This window comes from Coregonus clupeaformis, unplaced genomic scaffold (genome assembly GCF_020615455.1).
Source record: "Coregonus clupeaformis isolate EN_2021a unplaced genomic scaffold, ASM2061545v1 scaf1060, whole genome shotgun sequence".
Taxonomy (NCBI): Eukaryota; Metazoa; Chordata; class Actinopteri; order Salmoniformes; family Salmonidae; genus Coregonus; species Coregonus clupeaformis.
The window spans coordinates 22,501-41,762 of record NW_025534514.1 but is presented as its reverse complement, the minus strand read 5'-3'; the positions used below and the strand labels follow the sequence as shown (position 1 = coordinate 41,762).

The window sequence follows — 19,262 nt, the reverse complement described above, 5'->3', positions numbered from 1 at the left end:
TGAGGCTTGAGGAAGGAGGGAGGGAGGGGGTGAAGGTTAAGGAGAGAGGGAAGGTTATGGAGAGAGGGGGAGAGTTGAGGAGAGAGAGGGGGAGAGTTGAGAGAGAGGGGAGAGTTGAGGAGAGAGGGGGAGAGTTGAGGAGAGAGGGGGAGAGTTGAGGAGAGAGGGGGAGAGTTGAGGAGAGAGGGGGAGAGTTGAGGAGAGAGGGGGAGAGTTGAGGAGAGAGGGGGGAGAGTTGAGGAGGGAGAGTTGAGGAGAGAGGGGGGAGAGTTGAGGAGAGAGGGGGGAGAGAGGGGTGTATGGAGCAGCCCAGACAGGACAGGACAGGACCTTCTCAGGGCTTTCTGCGCCTAAAACACAATCAACAACACATTACAAGAGTTACACTCACTTCAGAAATACACTGAGTATACAAACAGCAGGAACAGCTTCCTAATGTTGTGTCCTTTGGGTGGTGGATCATTCTTGATACACACGGGAAACTGTTGAGCGTGATAAACCCAGCAGCCTTGCAGTTCTTGACATTCAAACCGGTGCGCCTGGCACCTACTACCATACCCCGTTCAAAGGCACTTAAATCTTTTGTCTTTCTGAATGGCACACATACACAATCCATGTCTCAATTATCTCAAGGATAAAAAAAAATCCTTAATTAACCTGTCTCCCCCCCTTCATCTACACTGATTGATGTGGATTTAACAGGTGACATCAATAAGGGATCATAGCTTTCACCTGGATTCACCTGGTAAGTCTGTCATGGAAAGAGCAGGTGTTCCTAATGTTTTGTACACTCAGTGTATATTAATTTAGAAAACTTTCGGCGGACACTATTGACGGTATCACACATACACATTTGTCTAATAAAACCCTACAGAATAAATGATACTTACTTCTGATGTCCATGGTGCTGGTAGCCTGGACCCAGGTTCGACCCAGCCCTCATCTCTATAGCCATAGAGCACTGGAACACAGAACACACACAATGTGGAAGCTTCTAGAATGGTTAACGACAAGTAACTGCCTTCTTTGTTTTTACATCAACATAAAGTATCTTAACAGGGTGTTGGGTCACCACGAGACAGAACAGCTTCAATGCACCTTGGCATAGATTTGGATGATTCAGGTTCCAGACCAGTTAACTAGGCCTAAGTCCCCTAGACATAATGATTCAGGTTCCAGACCAGTTAACTAGACTCAGGACCCCTAGACATAATGATTCAGGTTCCAGACCAGTGCAACTAGACTCAGGACCCCTAGACATAATGATTCAGGTTCCAGACCAGTTAACTAGACTCAGGACCCCTAGACATAATGATTCAGGTTCCAGACCAGTTAACTAGGCCTAAGACCCCTAGACATAATGATTCAGGTTCCAGACCAGTTAACTAGACTCAGGACCCCCTAGACATAATGATTCAGGTTCCAGACCAGTTAACTAGACTCAGGACCCCTAGACATAATGATTCAGGTTCCAGACCAGTTAACTAGACTCCAGGACCCCTAGACATAATGATTCAGGTTCCAGACCAGTTAACTAGACTCAGGACCCCTAGACATAATGATTCAGGTTCCAGACCAGTTAACTAGACTCAGGACCCCTAGACATAATGATTCAGGTTCCAGACCAGTTAACTAGACTCAGGACCCCTAGACATAATGATTCAGGTTCCAGACCAGTTAACTAGACTCAGGACCCTAGACATAATGATTCAGGTTCCAGACCAGTTAACTAGACTCAGGACCCCTAGACATAATGATTCAGGTTCCAGACCAGTTAACTAGACTCAGGACCCCTAGACATAATGATTCAGGTTCCAGACCAGTTAACTAGACTCAGGACCCCTAGACATAATGATTCAGGTTCCAGACCAGTTAACTAGACTCAGGACCCCTAGACATAATGATTCAGGTTCCAGACCAGTTAACTAGACTCAGGACCCCTAGACATAATGATTCAGGTTCCAGACCAGTTAACTAGGCCTAAGACCCCTAGACATAATGATTCAGGTTCCAGACCAGTTAACTAGACTCAGGACCCCTAGACATAATGATTCAGGTTCCAGACCAGTTAACTAGGCCTAAGACCCCTAGACATAATGATTCAGGTTCCAGACCAGTTAACTAGACTCAGGACCCCTAGACATAATGATTCAGGTTCCAGACCAGTTAACTAGACTCAGGACCCCTAGACATAATGATTCAGGTTCCAGACCAGTTAACTAGGCCTAAGACCCCTAGACATAATGATTCAGGTTCCAGACCAGTTAACTAGACTCAGGACCCCTAGACATAATGATTCAGGTTCCAGACCAGTTAACTAGACTCAGGACCCCTAGACATAATGATTCAGGTTCCAGACCAGTTAACTAGACTCAGGACCCCTAGACATAATGATTCAGGTTCCAGACCAGTTAACTAGACTCAGGACCCCCTAGACATAATGATTCAGGTTCCAGACCAGTTAACTAGGCCTAAGACCCCTAGACATAATGACTCAGGTTCCAGACCAGTTAACTAGACTCAGGACCCCTAGACATAATGATTCAGGTTCCAGACCAGTTAACTAGACTCAGGACCCCTAGACATAATGATTCAGGTTCCAGACCAGTTAACTAGACTCAGGACCCCTAGACATAATGATTCAGGTTCCAGACCAGTTAAATAGACTCAGGACCCCTAGACACTAATGATTCAGGTTCCAGACCAGTTAACTAGACTCAGACCCCTAGACATAATGATTCAGGTTCCAGACCAGTTAACTAGACTCAGGACCCTAGACATAATGATTCAGGTTCCAGACCAGTTAACTAGACTCAGGACCCCTAGACATAATGATTCAGGTTCCAGACCAGTTAACTAGACTCAGGACCCCTAGACATAATGATTCAGGTTCCAGACCAGTTAACTAGACTCAGGACCCCTAGACATAATGATTCAGGTTCCAGACCAGTTAACTAGACTCAGGACCCCTAGACATAATGATTCAGGTTCCAGACCAGTTAACCAGACTCAGGACCCTAGACATAATGATTCAGGTTCCAGACCAGTTAACTAGACTCAGGACCCCTAGACATAATGATTCAGGTTCCAGACCAGTTAACTAGACTCAGGACCCCTAGACATAATGATTCAGGTTCCAGACCAGTTAACTAGACTCAGGACCCTAGACATAATGATTCAGGTTCCAGACCAGTTAACTAGACTCAGGACCCCTAGACATAATGATTCAGGTTCCAGACCAGTTAACTAGACTCAGGACCCCTAGACATACTGATTCAGGTTCCAGACCAGTTAACTAGACTCAGGACCCCTAGACATAATGATTCAGGTTCCAGACCAGTTAACTAGACTCAGGACCCCTAGACATAATGATTCAGGTTCCAGACCAGTTAACTAGACTCAGGACCCCTAGACATAATGATTCAGGTTCCAGACCAGTTAACTAGACTCAGGACCCCTAGACATAATGATTCAGGTTCCAGACCAGTTAACTGGGCTCAAACCCCTAGACATAATGATTCAGGTTCCAGACCAGTTAACTAGACTCAGGACCCCTAGACATAATGATTCAGGTTCCAGACCAGTTAACTAGGCCTAAGACCCCTAGACATAATGATTCAGGTTCCAGACCAGTTAACTAGACTCAGGACCCCCTAGACATGATTCAGGTTCCAGACCAGTTAACTAGACTCAGGACCCATAGACATAATGATTCAGGTTCCAGACCAGTTAACTGGCCTAAGACCCCTAGACATAATGATTCAGGTTCCAGACCAGTTAACTAGACTCAGGACCCCTAGACATAATGATTCAGGTTCCAGACCAGTTAACTAGACTCAGGACCCCTAGACATAATGATTCAGGTTCCAGACCAGTTAACTAGACTCAGGACCCCTAGACATAATGATTCAGGTTCCAGACCAGTTAACTAGACTCAGGACCCCTAGACATAATGATTCAGGTTCCAGACCAGTTAACTAGGCTTAAGACCCCTAGACATAATGACTCAGGTTCCAGACCAGTTAACTAGACTCAGGACCCCTAGACATAATGATTCAGGTTCCAGACCAGTTAACTAGACTCAGGACCCCTAGACATAATGATTCAGGTTCCAGACCAGTTAACTAGACTCAGGACCCCTAGACATAATGATTCAGGTTCCAGACCAGTTAACTAGACTCAGGACCCCTAGACATAATGATTCAGGTTCCAGACCAGTTAACTAGACTCAGGACCCCTAGACATAATGATTCAGGTTCCAGACCAGTTAACTAGACTCAGGACCCCTAGACATAATGATTCAGGTTCCAGACCAGTTAACTAGACTCAGGACCCCTAGACATAATGATTCAGGTTCCAGACCAGTTAACTAGACTCAGGACCCCTAGACATAATGATTCAGGTTCCAGACCAGTTAACTAGACTCAGACCCCTAGACATAATGATTCAGGTTCCAGACCAGTTAACTAGACTCAGGACCCCTAGACATAATGATTCAGGTTCCAGACCAGTTAACTAGACTCAGGACCCCTAGACATAATGATTCAGGTTCCAGACCAGTTAACTAGACTCAGGACCCCTAGACATAATGATTCAGGTTCCCAGACCAGTTAACTAGACTCAGGACCCCTAGACATAATGATTCAGGTTCCAGACCAGTTAACTAGGCCTAAGACCCCTAGACATAATGATTCAGGTTCCAGACCAGTTAACTAGACTCAGGACCCCTAGACATAATGATTCAGGTTCCAGACCAGTTAACTAGGCCTAAGACCCCTAGACATAATGATTCAGGTTCCAGACCAGTTAACTAGACTCAGGACCCCTAGACATAATGATTCAGGTTCCAGACCAGTTAACTAGACTCAGGACCCCTAGACATAATGATTCAGGTTCCAGACCAGTTAACTAGGCCTAAGACCCTAGACATAATGATTCAGGTTCCAGACCAGTTAACTAGACTCAGGACCCCTAGACATAATGATTCAGGTTCCAGACCAGTTAACTAGACTCCAGGACCCCTAGACATAATGATTCAGGTTCCAGACCAGTTAACTAGACTCAGGACCCCTAGACATAATGATTCAGGTTCCAGACCAGTTAACTAGACTCAGGACCCCTAGACATAATGATTCAGGTTCCAGACCAGTTACCAGCCAAGACCCTAGACATAATGACTCAGGTTCCAGACCAGTTAACCAGACTCAGGACCCCTAGACATAATGATTCAGGTTCCAGACCAGTTAACTAGACTCAGGACCCCCTAGACATAATGATTCAGGTTCCAGACCAGTAACTAGACTCAGGACCCTAGACATAATGATTCAGGTTCCAGACCAGTTAACTAGACTCAGGACCCCTAGACATAATGATTCAGGTTCCAGACCAGTTAACTAGACTCAGGACCCCCTAGACATAATGATTCAGGTTCCAGACCAGTTAACTAGACTCAGGACCCTAGACATAATGATTCAGGTTCCAGACCAGTTAACTAGACTCAGGACCCCTAGACATAATGATTCAGGTTCCAGACCAGTCAACCCAGACTCAGGACCCCTAGACATAATGATTCAGGTTCCCAGACCAGTTAACTAGACTCAGGACCCCTAGACATAATGATTCAGGTTCCAGACCAGTTAACTAGACTCAGGACCCCCTAGACATAATGATTCAGGTTCCAGACCAGTTAACTAGACTCAGGACCCCTAGACATAATGATTCAGGTTCCAGACCAGTTAACTAGACTCCAGGACCCCTAGACATAATGATTCAGGTTCCAGACCAGTTAACTAGACTCAGGACCCCAGACATAATGATTCAGGTTCCAGACCAGTTAACTAGCCTAAGACCCCTAGACATAAGTGATTCAGGTTCGAGACCAGTTAACTAGACTCAGGACCCCCTAGACATAATGATTCAGGTTCCAGACCAGTTAACTAGACTCAGGACCCCTAGACATAATGATTCAGGTTCCAGACCAGTTAACTAGACTCAGGACCCCTAGACATAATGATTCAGGTTCCAGACCAGTTAACTAGGGCCTAAGACCCCTAGACATAATGATTCAGGTTCCAGACCAGTTAACTCAGACTCAGGACCCCTAGACATAATGATTCAGGTTCCAGACCAGTTAACTAGGCTCTAAGACCCCTAGACATAATGATTCAGGTTCCAGACCAGTTAACTAGACTCAGGACCCCTAGACATAATGATTCAGGTTCCAGACCAGTTAACTAGACTCAGGACCCTAGACATAATGATTCAGGTTCCAGACCAGTTAACTAGGCCTAAGACCCCTAGACATAATGATTCGGGTTCCAGACCAGTTAACTAGACTCAGGACCCCTAGACATAATGATTCAGGTTCCAGACCAGTTAACTAGACTCCAGGACCCCTAGACATAATGATTCCAGGTTCCAGACCAGTTAACTAGACTCAGGACCCCTAGACATAATGATTCAGGTTCCAGACCAGTTAACTAGACTCAGGACCCCTAGACATAATGATTCAGGTTCCAGACCAGTTAACTAGGCCTAAGACCCCTAGACATAATGACTCAGGTTCCAGACCAGTTAACTAGACTCAGGACCCCTAGACATAATGATTCAGGTTCCAGACCAGTTAACTAGACTCAGGACCCCTAGACATAATGATTCAGGTTCCAGACCAGTTAACTAGACTCCAGGACCCCTAGACATAATGATTCAGGTTCCAGACCAGTTAACTAGACTCAGGACCCCTAGACATAATGATTCAGGTTCCAGACCAGTTAACTAGACTCAGGACCCCTAGACATAATGATTCAGGTTCCAGACCAGTTAACTAGACTCAGGACCCCTAGACATAATGATTCAGGTTCCAGACCAGTTAACTAGACTCAGGACCCCTAGACATAATGATTCAGGTTCGAGACCAGTTAACTAGACTCAGGACCCCTAGACATAATGATTCAGGTTCCAGACCAGTTAACTAGACTCAGGACCCCCTAGACATAATGATTCAGGTTCCAGACCAGTTACCAGACTCAGGACCCCTAGACATAATGATTCAGGTTCCAGACCAGTTAACTAGACTCAGGACCCCTAGACATAATGATTCAGGTTCCAGACCAGTTAACTAGACTCAGGACCCCTAGACATAATGATTCAGGTTCCAGACCAGTTAACTAGACTCAGGACCCCTAGACATAATGATTCAGGTTCCAGACCAGATTAACTAGACTCAGGACCCCTAGACATAATGATTCAGGTTCCAGACCAGTTAACTAGACTCCAGGACCCCTAGACATAATGATTCAGGTTCCAGACCAGTTAACTAGACTCAGGACCCCTAGACATAATGATTCAGGTTCCAGACCAGTTAACTAGGCCTAAGACCCCTAGACATAATGATTCAGGTTCCAGACCAGTTAACTAGACTCAGGACCCCTAGACATAATGATTCAGGTTCCAGACCAGTTAACTAGACATAATGATTCAGGTTCCAGACCAGTTAACTAGACTCAGGACCCCTAGACATAATGATTCAGGTTCCAGACCAGTTAACTAGACTCAGGACCCCTAGACATAATGATTCAGGTTCCAGACCAGTTAACTAGACTCAGGACCCCTAGACATAATGATTCAGGTTCCAGACCAGTTAACTAGGCCTAAGACCCCTAGACATAATGATTCAGGTTCCAGACCAGTTAACTAGGCCTAAGACCCCTAGACATAATGATTCAGGTTCCAGACCAGTTAACTAGACTCAGGACCCCTAGACATAATGATTCAGGTTCCAGACCAGTTAACTAGACTCAGGACCCCTAGACATAATGATTCAAGTTCCAGACCAGTTAACTAGGCCTAAGACCCCTAGACATAATGATTCAGGTTCCAGACCAGTTAACTAGGCCTAAGACCACTAGACATAATGATTCAGGTTCCAGACCAGTTAACTAGGCCTAAGACCTCTAGACATAATGATTCAGGTTCCAGATCAGTTAACTAGACTCAGGACAATCAGTAGGCTTGTTATGGGTTTCGTAACACTGGGAGTTGGCAAGGCGGCACAAACCGACCAGGGACCAGACTAACCAGTCCAATAACCAGTGTAGTGAGTGAACCCTGCCTCTTACCCGGTCCTCCACATCTGTCCAGTCTCCCTCCATACGGTCGCCCCCCTGGGCAGTGTTGCCTTCTGACGACCTCCTCTTACGGCTGAATGGAGGAACACACAGTGAGTGTTTCACATCAACTACATCAGACTACACAGAATCGCTGATCTTCACCTTATCGTTCTGGATCTACAGTGAGGGAAAACAGTATTTGATCCCCTGCTGATTTTGTACGTTTGCCCACTGACAAAGAAATGATCAGTCTATCATTTTAATGGTAGGTTTATTTGAACAGTGAGAGACAGAATAACAACAAAAAAATCCAGAAAAACGCATGTCAAAATGTTATAAATTGATTTGCATTTTAATGAGGGAAATAAGTATTTGACCCCCCTCTCAATCAGAAAGATTTCTGGCTCCCAGGTGTCTTTTATACAGGTAACGAGCTGAGATTAGGAGCACACTCTTAAGCGAGTGCTCTAATCTCAGTTTGTTACCTGTATAAAAGACACCTGTCCACAGAAGCAATCAATCAATCAGATTCCAAACTCTCCACCATGGCCAAGACCAAAGAGCTCTCCAAGGATGTCAGGGACAAGATTGTAGACCTACACAAGGCTGGAAATGGGCTACAAGACCATCGCCAAGCAGCTTGGTGAGAAGGTGACAACAGTTGAGTGCGATTATTCGCAAATGGAAGAAACACAAAATAACTGTCAATCTCCCTCGGCCTGGGGCTCCATGCAAGATCTCACCTCGTGGAGTTGCAATGATCATGAGAATGGTGAGGAATCAGCCCAGAACTACACGGGAGGATCTTGTCAATGATCTCAAGGCAGCTGGGACCATAGTCACCAAGAAAACAATTGGTAACACACTACGCCGTGAAGGACTGAAATCCTGGCAGCGCCCGCAAGGTCCCCCCTGCTCAAGAAAGCACATATACAGGCCTGTCTGAAGTTTGCCAATGAACATCTGAATGATTCAGAGGAGAACTGGGTGAAAGTGTTGTGGTCAGATGAGACCAAAATCGAGCTCTTTGGCATCAACTCAACTCGCCGTGTTTGGAGGAGGAGGAATGCTGCCTATGACCCCAAGAACACCATCTCCACCGTCAAACATGGAGGTGGAAACATTATGCTTTGGGGATGTTTTTCTGCTAAGGGGACAGGACAACTTCACCGCATCAAAGGGACGATGGACGGGGCCATGTACCGTCAAATCTTGGGTGAGAACCTCCTTCCCTCAGCCAGGGCATTGAAAATGGGTCGTGGATGGGTATTCCAGCATGACAATGACCCAAAACACACGGCCAAGGCAACAAAGGAGTGGGCTCAAGAAGAAGCACATTAAGGTCCTGGAGTGGCCTAGCCAGTCTCCAGACCTTAATCCCATAGAAAATCTGTGGTGGGAGCTGAAGGTTCGAGTTGCCAAACGTCAGCCTCGAAACCTTAATGACTTGGAGAAGATCTGCAAAGAGGAGTGGGACAAATCCCTCCTGAGATGTGTGCAAACCTGGTGGCCAACTACAAGAAAACGTCTGACCTCTGTGATTGCCAACAAGGGTTTTGCCACCAAGTACTAAGTCATGTTTTGCAGAGGGGTCAAATACTTATTTCCCTCATTAAAATGCAAATCAATTTAACATTTTTGACATGTGTTTTTCTGGATTTTGTTGTTGTTATTCTGTCTCTCACTGTTCAAATAAACCTACCATTAAAATTATAGACTGATCATGTCTTTGTCAGTGGGCAAACGTACAGAAATCAGCAGGGGATCAAATACTTTTTCCCCCTCACTGTATGCATCACAAAACTATTATGTGATCAAGACTAGCCATTTTGCACCTCTTTGCCTTGATCAAACTGATACCCTCAGACATGTTAACTCTCATACAGTACCCACAGTCAACGAGCACATTTACAGTACAGAAACAAAAATGAGTTTAGTGTTTAGCACAGTGAGTGGACAACTACGTTGGTCCAGTGGTGACCTCCTGTCTCAGTCTCGATGCAAGTACAGTGCATTCGGGAAAGTATTCAGATCCCTTGACTTTTTCCACATTTTGTTACGTTACTGCCTTGTTCTAAAATATATTAAATTGTTTTTTCCCCTCAATCTACACACAATACCGCACCCATAATGACGAAGCAAAAACAGGTTTTTAGAAACTGAAATATCACATTTACATAAGTATTCAGACTCTTTACTCAGTACTTTGCTGAATCACCTTTGGCAGCGATTACAGCCTCAAGTCTTCTTGGGTATGACTCTACAAGCTTGGCACACCTGTATTTGGGGAGTTTCTCCCATTCTTCTCTGCAGATCCTCTCAAGCTCTGTCAGGTTGGATGGGGAGCGTCGCTGCACAGCTATTTTCAGGTCTCTCCAGAGATGTTCGATCGGGTTCAAGTCCGGGCTCTGGCTGGGTCACTCAAGGACATTCAGAGACTTGTCCCGAAGCCACTCCTGCGTTGTCTTGGCTGTGTGCTTAGAGTTGTTGTCCTGTTGGAAGGTGAACCTTCGCCCCAGTCTGAGTTCCTGAGCGCTCTGGAGCAGGTTTTCATCAAGGATCTCTCTGTACTTTGCTCCTTTCATATTTCCCTCGATCCTGACTAGTCTCCCAGTCCCTGCAGCTGAAAAACATCCCGACAGCATGATGCTGCCACCACCATGCTTCACCGTAGGGATGGTGCCAGGTTTCCTACAGACGTGACACTTGGAATTCAGGCCAAAGAGTTCAATCTTGGTTTCATCAGACGAGAGAATCTTGTTTCTCATGGTCAGAGTCCTTTAGGTGCCTTTTGGCAAACTCCAAGCGGGCTGTCATGTGCCTTTTACTGAGGAGTGGCTTCCGTCTGGCCACTCTACCATAAAGGCCTGATTGGTGGAGTGCTGCAGAGATGGTTGTCCTTCTGGAAGCTTCTCCCATCTCCACAGAGGAACTCTAGAGCTCTGTCAGAGTGACCATCGGGTTTTTGTCACCTCCCTGACCAAGGCCCTTCTCCCCCGATTGCTCAGTTTGGCCAGGCGGCCAGCTCTAGGAAGAGTCTTGGTGGTTCCAAACTTCTTCCATTTCAGAATGATGGAGGCCACTGTGTTCTTGGGGACCTTCAATGCTGCAGAAATGTTTTTGTACCCTTCCCCAGATCTGTGCCTTGACACAATCCTGTCTCAGAGCTCTACGGACAATTCCTTCGACCTCATGGCTTGGTTTTTGCCCTGTCAACTGTGGGACCTTATATAGACAGGTGTGTGCTTTTTCAAATCATGTCCAATCAATTGAATTTACCACAGGTGGACTCCAATCAAGTTGTAGAAACATCTCAAGGATGATCAATGGAAACAGGATGCACTGGAGCTCAATTTTGAGGCTCATAGCAAAGGGTCTGTTCTTTAATTTTTTATAAACCTTCGCTTGTAGGTCCCCAAGAACACAGTGGCCTCTTTCATTCTGAAATGGAAGAAGTTTGGAACCACCAAGACTCTTCCTAGAGCTGGCCGCACGGTCAAACTGAGCAATCGGGGGAGAAGGGCCTTGGTCAGGGAGGTGACAAAAAACCCGATGGTCACTCTGACAGAACTCCAGAGTTCCTCTGTGGAGATGGGAGAACCTTCCAGAAGGACAACCATCTCTGCAGCACTCCACCAATCAGGCCTTTATGGTAGAGTGGTCAGACGGAAGCCACTCCTCAGTAAAAGGCACATGACAGCCCGCTTGGAGTTTGCCAAAAGGCACCTAAAGGACTCTCAGACCATGAGAAACAAGATTCTCTGGTCTGATGAAACAAAGATTGAACTCTTTGGCCTGAATGCCAAGCGTTACGTCTGGAGGAAACGAGGCTCCGCTCATCACCTGGCCAATACCATCCCCACGGTGAAGCATGGTGGTGGCAGCATCACGCTGTGGGGATGTTTTTCAGAGGCAGGGACTGGGAGACCAGTCAGGATCGAGGGAAAGATGATTGGAGCAAAGTACAAAAAGATCCTTGATGAAAACCTGCTCCAGAGCGCCCATCCAACCTGACAGAGCTTGAGAGGATCTGCAGAGAAGAATGGGACAAACTCCCCAAATACAGGTGTGCCAAGCTTGTAGCATCATACCCAAGAAGACTCAAGGCTGTAATCGCTGCCAAAGGTGCTTCAACAAAGTACTGAGTAAAGGGTCTGAATACTTATGTAAATGTGATTTCAGTTTTTATTTTTAATAAACCTGTTTTTGCTTTTTCATTATGGGGTATTGTGTGTAGATTGATTTAATCAATTTCAGAATAAGGCTGCAACGTAACAAAACGTGAAAAAAGTGAAGGGGTCTGAATACTTTCCGAATGCACTGTATGTATGTATGTATGTATGTATGTATGTATGTATGTATGTATGTATGTATGTATGTATGTATGTATGTATGTATGTATGTATGTATGTATGTATGTATGTATGTATGTATGTATGTATGTATGTGTGTATGTATGTATGTGTGTATGTGTGTATGTGTGTATGTATGTATGTATGTATGTATGTATGTATGTATGTATGTATGTATGTATGTATGTATGTATGCCTGTATGAATATAAATACTGAACAAAAATATAAACGCAACATGCAACAATTTTAAAGATCTGACTGAGTTACAGTTCATATAAAGAAGTCGGTCAATTGAAATACATTCATTAGGCCCTAATCTATGGATTTCAGATGACTGGAATTACAGATATGCATCTGTTGGTCATAGATAACTTTTTTTAAAGGTAGAGCGTGAATCAGAAAACCAGTCAGTATCTGATGTGACCACCATTTGCCTCATGCAGAGCGACACGTCTCCTTCGCATAGAGCTGATCAGGCTGTTGATTGTGGCCTGTGGAATGTTGTTCCACTCCTCTTCAATGGCTGTGCGAAGTTGCTGGATATTGGTGGGAACTGGAACACCCTGTTGTACACGTCAATCCAGAGCATCCCAAACATGCTCAATGGGTGACATGCCTGGTGAGTATATGCAGGCCGTGGAAGAACTGGGACATTTTCAGCTTCCACGAATTGTGAACAGATCCTTGCGACATGGGGCCATGCATTATAATGCTGAAACATTAGGTGATGGCGGCGATGAATGGCACGACAATGGGCCTCAGGATCTCGTCAAGGGATCTCTGTGCATTCAAATCAATAAAATGCAATTGTGTTCGTTGTCAATAGCTTCTGCCTGCCCATACCATAACCCCACCATGGGGCACTCTGTTCACAATGTTGACATCAGCAAACCACTTGCCCACATGACGCCATACACGCTGTCTGCCATCTGCCCGGGACAGTTGAAACCGGGATTCATCCGTGAAGAGTAGGTCAAGACCCTGGTGAGGACGACGAGCACACAGATGAGCTTCCCTGAGACGGTTTCTGACAGTTTGTGCAGAAATTCTTCGGTTGTGCAAACCCACAGTTTTATCAGCTGTCCGGGTGGCTGGTCTCAGACGATCCCGCAGGTGAAGTAGTCGGATATGGAGGTCCTGGGCTGGTGTGGTTACACGTGGTCTGCGGTTGTGAGGCCGGTTGGACGTACTGCCAAATTCTCTAAAACGACGTTGGAGGCGGCTTATGGTAGAGAAATGAACATTCACTTCTCTGGCAACAGCTCTGGTGGACATTCCTGCAGTCGTTAGCAGTAGCAGCGGTACGTTAGCAGCAGTCGTGGTACGTTAGAAGCAGTCGTGGTACGTTAGCAGCAGTCGTGGTACGTTAGCAGCAGTCGTGGTACGTTAGCAGCAGTCGTAGCAGCAGCAGCTGTAAAAACAGGACACCTACCATGGTCCAGTAGGAAGCTCCTGTCTCAGAGTTTCTATGTCAGTGAACTGGACCGCCTGTCCTCCACCTCGGGTCTTGAACACTTCACCCTAAAAGTTAATAATACAGACATTAGAATACATTTTATATTTTAGTCATTTAGCAGACGCTCTTATCCAGAGCGACTTACAGTTAGTGAGTGCACACATTTTTCATACTGGTCCCACGTGGGAATCGAACCCACAACCAGACGTTGCAAGCGCCATGCTCTACTAACTGAGCCACACGGGAACACAGGCATGAGAACACAGGCATGAGTACTAGCAGTAGTAAAATAGCAGACGCCATGGATTACAGGCAACATCCGCATTGAAATAAAGGCTAGAGCGGCTGCTTTCATGGAGCGGGACACGAATCCGGACGCTACGACATCCGACAAGCCATCAAACAGTCTGATATGATGTTTTTTATGGTGTAATGACGTCATGTCATAGTATCGTGGGGAACAGGTTAGAGTTACTAGATAAGTGGTTAGGAGACAGAAAGTCTACATTCCTTTATGTCAAAGGAGATTACTGATGTTTAGGATAGTATGAGTGATGTTTAGGATAGCATGAGTGATGTTTAGGATAGCATGAGTGATGTTTAGGATAGCATGAGTGATGGGCAGGATAGTGACTTGGGGTAAAGAGTGATGAACATCAAAGACAGGGAGTGCCCATGGAGACCTGATGTATGCCAGGAAGATGGTAACAGAAGGTATATAAGGTAGAGTGTTTTCTTTGTTCAAGTTAGTTCGTAACACCAAGGGGGCAAAGCTCTGGTCATTGTTGTAACGAACCCGGTACCGATCATTAAACATTTGCATTAACTGTCTACAAAGTGTCTAAGTAAATCCTTGCATCCTTGACTACTTGAACACCCGAGAAACTCATCATAACATCAATACAGGACTATGATCTAATCTTACTACGCCGGCTCCGACGCTCGTCGGATGTGTCAGGTTTTTACAAACTATCACGACTTACAAAGGGAAACCCAGCCGCGAGCTGCACATTGACGCGAGCCTACCAGACGATCTAAATTCCTTCTATGCTCGCTTCAAGGCAAGCAACACTGTACCTGCATGAGAGCACCAGCTGTTCCAGACGACTGTGATCTCACTCTCCGTAGCCGATGTAAGACCTTTCAAAAGGTTAACATTCACAAGGCCGCAGGGCCAGACGGATTACCAGGACACACTCAGAGGATGCCCTGACCAGCTGGCAAGTGTCTTCACTGACCTTTTCAACCTCTCCCTGACCCGGTCTGTAATACCTACATGTTTAAAGCAGACCACCATAGTCCCTGTGCCCAAGAATGTGAAGGTAACCGGTCTAAATGACTACCGACCCGTAGCTCTCACATCTGTAGCCATGAAATGCTTTGAAAGGCTGGTCATGGCTCACATCAACACCATCATCCCAGACACCCTAGACCCACTCCAAATCGTATACCGCCCAAACAGATCCACAGATGACGCAATCTCTATTGCACTCCACACGGCCCTCTCCCACCTGGACAAGAGGAACACCTACGTGAGAATGCTGTTCATTGACTGTAGCTCATCAATACCAAAGCTCATCACTAAGCTAAGGACCCTGGGACTGAACACTTCCCTCTGCAACTGGATCCTGGACTTCCTGACAGGCCGCCCCCAGGTGGTAAGGGTAGGTAACAACACGTCCGCCATGTTGATCCTCAACACAGGGGCCCCTCAGGGGTGCGTGCTCAGTCCCCTCCTGTACTCCCTGTTCACCCATGACTGCGTGGCCAAGCACGACTCAAACGCCATCATTAAGTTTGCTGACGACACGGCGGTGATTGGCCTGATCGGCGATGAGACAGCCTATAGGGAGGTCGCCAGTGACCTGGCAGTGTGGTGCCAGGACAACAACCTCTCCCTTAACGTCAGCAAGAGAAAGGAGCTGATTGTGGACTACAGGAAATGGAGTGCCGAGCACAAACCCATCCACATCGATGGAGCAGGTCAAGAGCTTCAAGTTCGGTGTCCACATCACTAAGGAACTATCATGGTACACATCAACACAGTCGAAGAAGGCACGACTACACCTCTTCCCCCTCAGGAGGCAAAAAAGATTTTGCACGGGCATTCAGATCCTTAAAAAGTTATACAGCTACACCATTGAGAGCATCTTGACTGGTTGCGTCACCACCTGGTATGGCAACTGCTCGGCCTCCGACCGCAAGGCGCTACAGAGGGTAGTGCGTACAGCCCAGAACATCACTTGGGCCGAGCTCCCTGCCATCCAGGACCTCTATACCAGGCGGTGTCAGAGGAAGGACCTAAAAATGGTCATAAACCAGCCACCCAAGTCATAGACGATTCTCTCCGCTACCGCACGGCAAGCGGTACCGATGCACCATGTCTGGAATCAACAGGATCCTGAACAGCTTCTACCCCCAAGCCATAACACTGCTAAATAGTTAGTCCGGGTAGTTATTGTTTAACTATTTACATTGAACCTGAAGGCCATCGTGACAACATTTTGACTCATCACATATGCTGCTGTTACTGTTTTATTTATCCTTTTGCCTAGTCACTTTATCCCTACCTATATGTACATATCTACCTCAATTACTTCATACCCCTGTACATCGACTCGGTACTGGTACTCCTGTATACAGCCATGTTATTACCTGGTACCCCTGCACATCGACTCGGTACCGGTACTCCCTGTATATAGCCATGTTATTACCTGGTACCCCTGTACATCGACTCGGTACTGGTACTCCCTGTATATAGCCATGTTATTACCTGGTACTCCCTGTATATAGCCATGTTATTACCTGGTACTCCCTGTATATAGCCATGTTATTACCTGGTACTCCTGTATATAGCCATGTTATTACCTGGTACTCCCTGTATATAGCCATGTTATTACCTGGTACCCCTGTACATCGGCAGGCATTGGACTGCAGGGATTGGACTGCAGGCATTAATGATCCATTCCAATAGATCCACAGAGGTGGTAAAGAGGTCTCTTTCTAAATAAGACTTCCCACAATTCCCTGTCCTCTCTTATCTTATTCTCAGACATCCAAGGTCCCTTCCCTTCTGACCTTCTCTTCCAATACATTTTAACAAGGAGGCGCAGAGAGAGGTCACGAGGAATCAAGGGTTAGTGTCCGTAAAACGTCCATTAAACGCAGTCTCAAATAGTACTTCAATAGCCAGGCATCGGCACACATTACAGCAAATAAACGGCGGGTCTAAATGAACTGTTTACGAGGTTACAAGGGACACAGCTCTGATATTCCCACGGTCATGTGCATTCATTGTATTTATCTCTTCTGTCATCATTGCTAGGTATGGTGCCACCGAAAAGAAAATGACATCAAATTCAAGCTATCAGTGATCAAATTCAAGCTAGCAGTGATCAAAATCAAGCTAGCAGTGATCAAAATCCACACAACAACATGTGGGCGAGGCAACAGCCAGGCATTTTGGAATCGACCCAAAACGAGTGAGAGAACGGCCAAGTCAAAACGTGGAAAATCAGAAGAGACTGCAAGGTGGGGGGTTAGTAAGGAAATAGAAGCCTGGATCATATAGAAGCCTGTCTCTAATAAGCGCCAGTTGTGTTCAGTGATTGAAGCAAATAAACGCCCAGGCTATTAATTGAAGTTTGACGGTAGATGAATTCAGAGAGCCTTTCTATAAGTCTTGGCTGGTACATACCTTAATGAGTTTGGTCTGTATCTCTCCATCAGAGGCCAAGTCTTGGTGAGTGAGCATGTACTTGTCACACTTGGCCAGGGCCTTCTCGCTGGGGGCCGAGACCTTAATGGAGTTGGATCCCAGGATGGGCTGCATCACCGTGTCCAGCTCCACGTTTGACGACGGCTTGTGGTCCACCCACCTCTCCCCACCAGCAGAGTGGGAGCGCCTGTGGACCGCACGCACCGGGGGACCCGTCTAGTCGTCGACGGAAACGAAGCAGAGGGAGAGTCAGAGACAGAGAATCATGTGTTTGCGACACTAATAAAGCATCAACTCTACAGGAAGTACAATCTAGCCAACCAAACGAAGCGACTAAATCTGATTCAATCAGGGATCAATTACATGCTTCATGTCATTATGGTGTTAGAACACGACTGAAACATGGTCAACATGTTGTTATACATGCAGTCATCTGATGTTTTAGAGGAACAAGACATCATGTTATGTTAGAAAATCATTTTATTTTGGTCTAAAGTGCAAACAGGAACATGCACCTGTTATATAGAGGGAGCGTTCATAAACGCATTACCCGACAAACCTCAAAGTCAGCTGATGACATGGTTAGTGTAACTGACTGCAGCTCTGCTTCCTACCAGCTGACCTTCCCACCTTAGTCTGTTGAGGCTCACTGACCCTGTAAGCACCTCCCTGCTGCTCCTCCTCGAGGTCTAGATCACAGGCCTGGTCAGGAACCTGTCTGTCTTCCTCTCTTTCTCTGGCCCTCTCCCAACACCTGCCTCTCCTCCTGCTAAGGCTGCTGGGTAGACCGTGGGCTTGGTACTGGGCCAGGCTAGTGCTAGTCTGTCTGTCCTGAGGGACTCTCTGCTCCCACTCTGAGATGCAGGAGGTTACAGAGAGGGAAGTGCTGCCGGTGCTAGCGCTCTGAGGAGGGGAGGTGGGGTGGGAGCCTGACCCTGGCCACTGCCCTACCTGCTGGGGATGGGGAGGGGCGTACACTGGGTCTAGGGCCTGGCTGGACCTGGAGCCAGATAGACAACTCACCCAGCTGGTTAGGATACATACATACATACATGGCTGGCTGGCTGCACACACTAACAAACAGGCTGCACGCACACCAGCAGACAGACAACACACAATTACAGAATGTTACATTCAATCAAAGTCTGACCAAGAATACAAAAGGTTAGCTATGGGAAAGAATAGTGGATTTCATATAAACCTTCCACAAAAAGGTCAGGGTCAGTAAATTCCAAGTCATTAAATCCACATTGTAACATGTAAAATAACATGCAGATGTGTTTTCACTTCATGATGAACACGCCAGTCAGAAGAGGCTAGTCAACGTGTTAGCAGTAAAGGGGGAAACAGTAGTTTGTTTTGGAAAGAGGATTCCTTTTGATTCCTTTGAGTAGGAAAGGGAAAACGTTAGCAGGGTATATTAGCTGGATGAGTCAGTGCTCTAGAAGCGCATGTCGTGGTAACGTACGGGAACAGGCGATGGCGAGGCCGATCTCTTGGCGGGGGCGCGGTCCCTCTCCCGGGAGGGGCGCTGGGGCTTGTCGGTGGCGGGGCGCTGGTCTGAGGGGGTCTTGCTCTCAGTCACAATGGCCTTCAGCTGCTTCAGCTTCTCATCTTTCACCCACAG

At 46.4% G+C, this 19,262-nt stretch overlaps 1 protein-coding gene across 3 annotated transcripts in view; it reads right to left on the bottom strand.

Annotated features, from left to right (window-relative positions):
* Window positions 1-259: 259 nt before the first annotated feature.
* LOC123486197 (kinesin-like protein KIF23) overlaps window positions 260-19,262 on the bottom strand; it is a 19,078-nt gene continuing 75 nt past the window's right edge. The window contains exons 1-7 of one of the 3 annotated variants that reach the window (XM_045217449.1): window positions 19,104-19,262; window positions 18,290-18,589; window positions 17,615-17,851; window positions 13,894-13,982; window positions 8,118-8,199; window positions 891-961; window positions 260-350 (exon numbers count right to left, since the gene is read on the bottom strand). The exon at window positions 19,104-19,262 is cut by the window's right edge and continues 75 nt beyond it. In XM_045217449.1, the coding sequence (XP_045073384.1) occupies window positions 335-350; window positions 891-961; window positions 8,118-8,199; window positions 13,894-13,982; window positions 17,615-17,851; window positions 18,290-18,589; window positions 19,104-19,262 (954 nt within the window). In that variant the 3' untranslated portion in view covers window positions 260-334. The remainder of the gene's footprint in view (window positions 351-890; window positions 962-8,117; window positions 8,200-13,893; window positions 13,983-17,614; window positions 17,852-18,289; window positions 18,590-19,103) is intronic. The other 2 variants (XM_045217450.1, XM_045217451.1) reach the window with 2 other exon arrangements.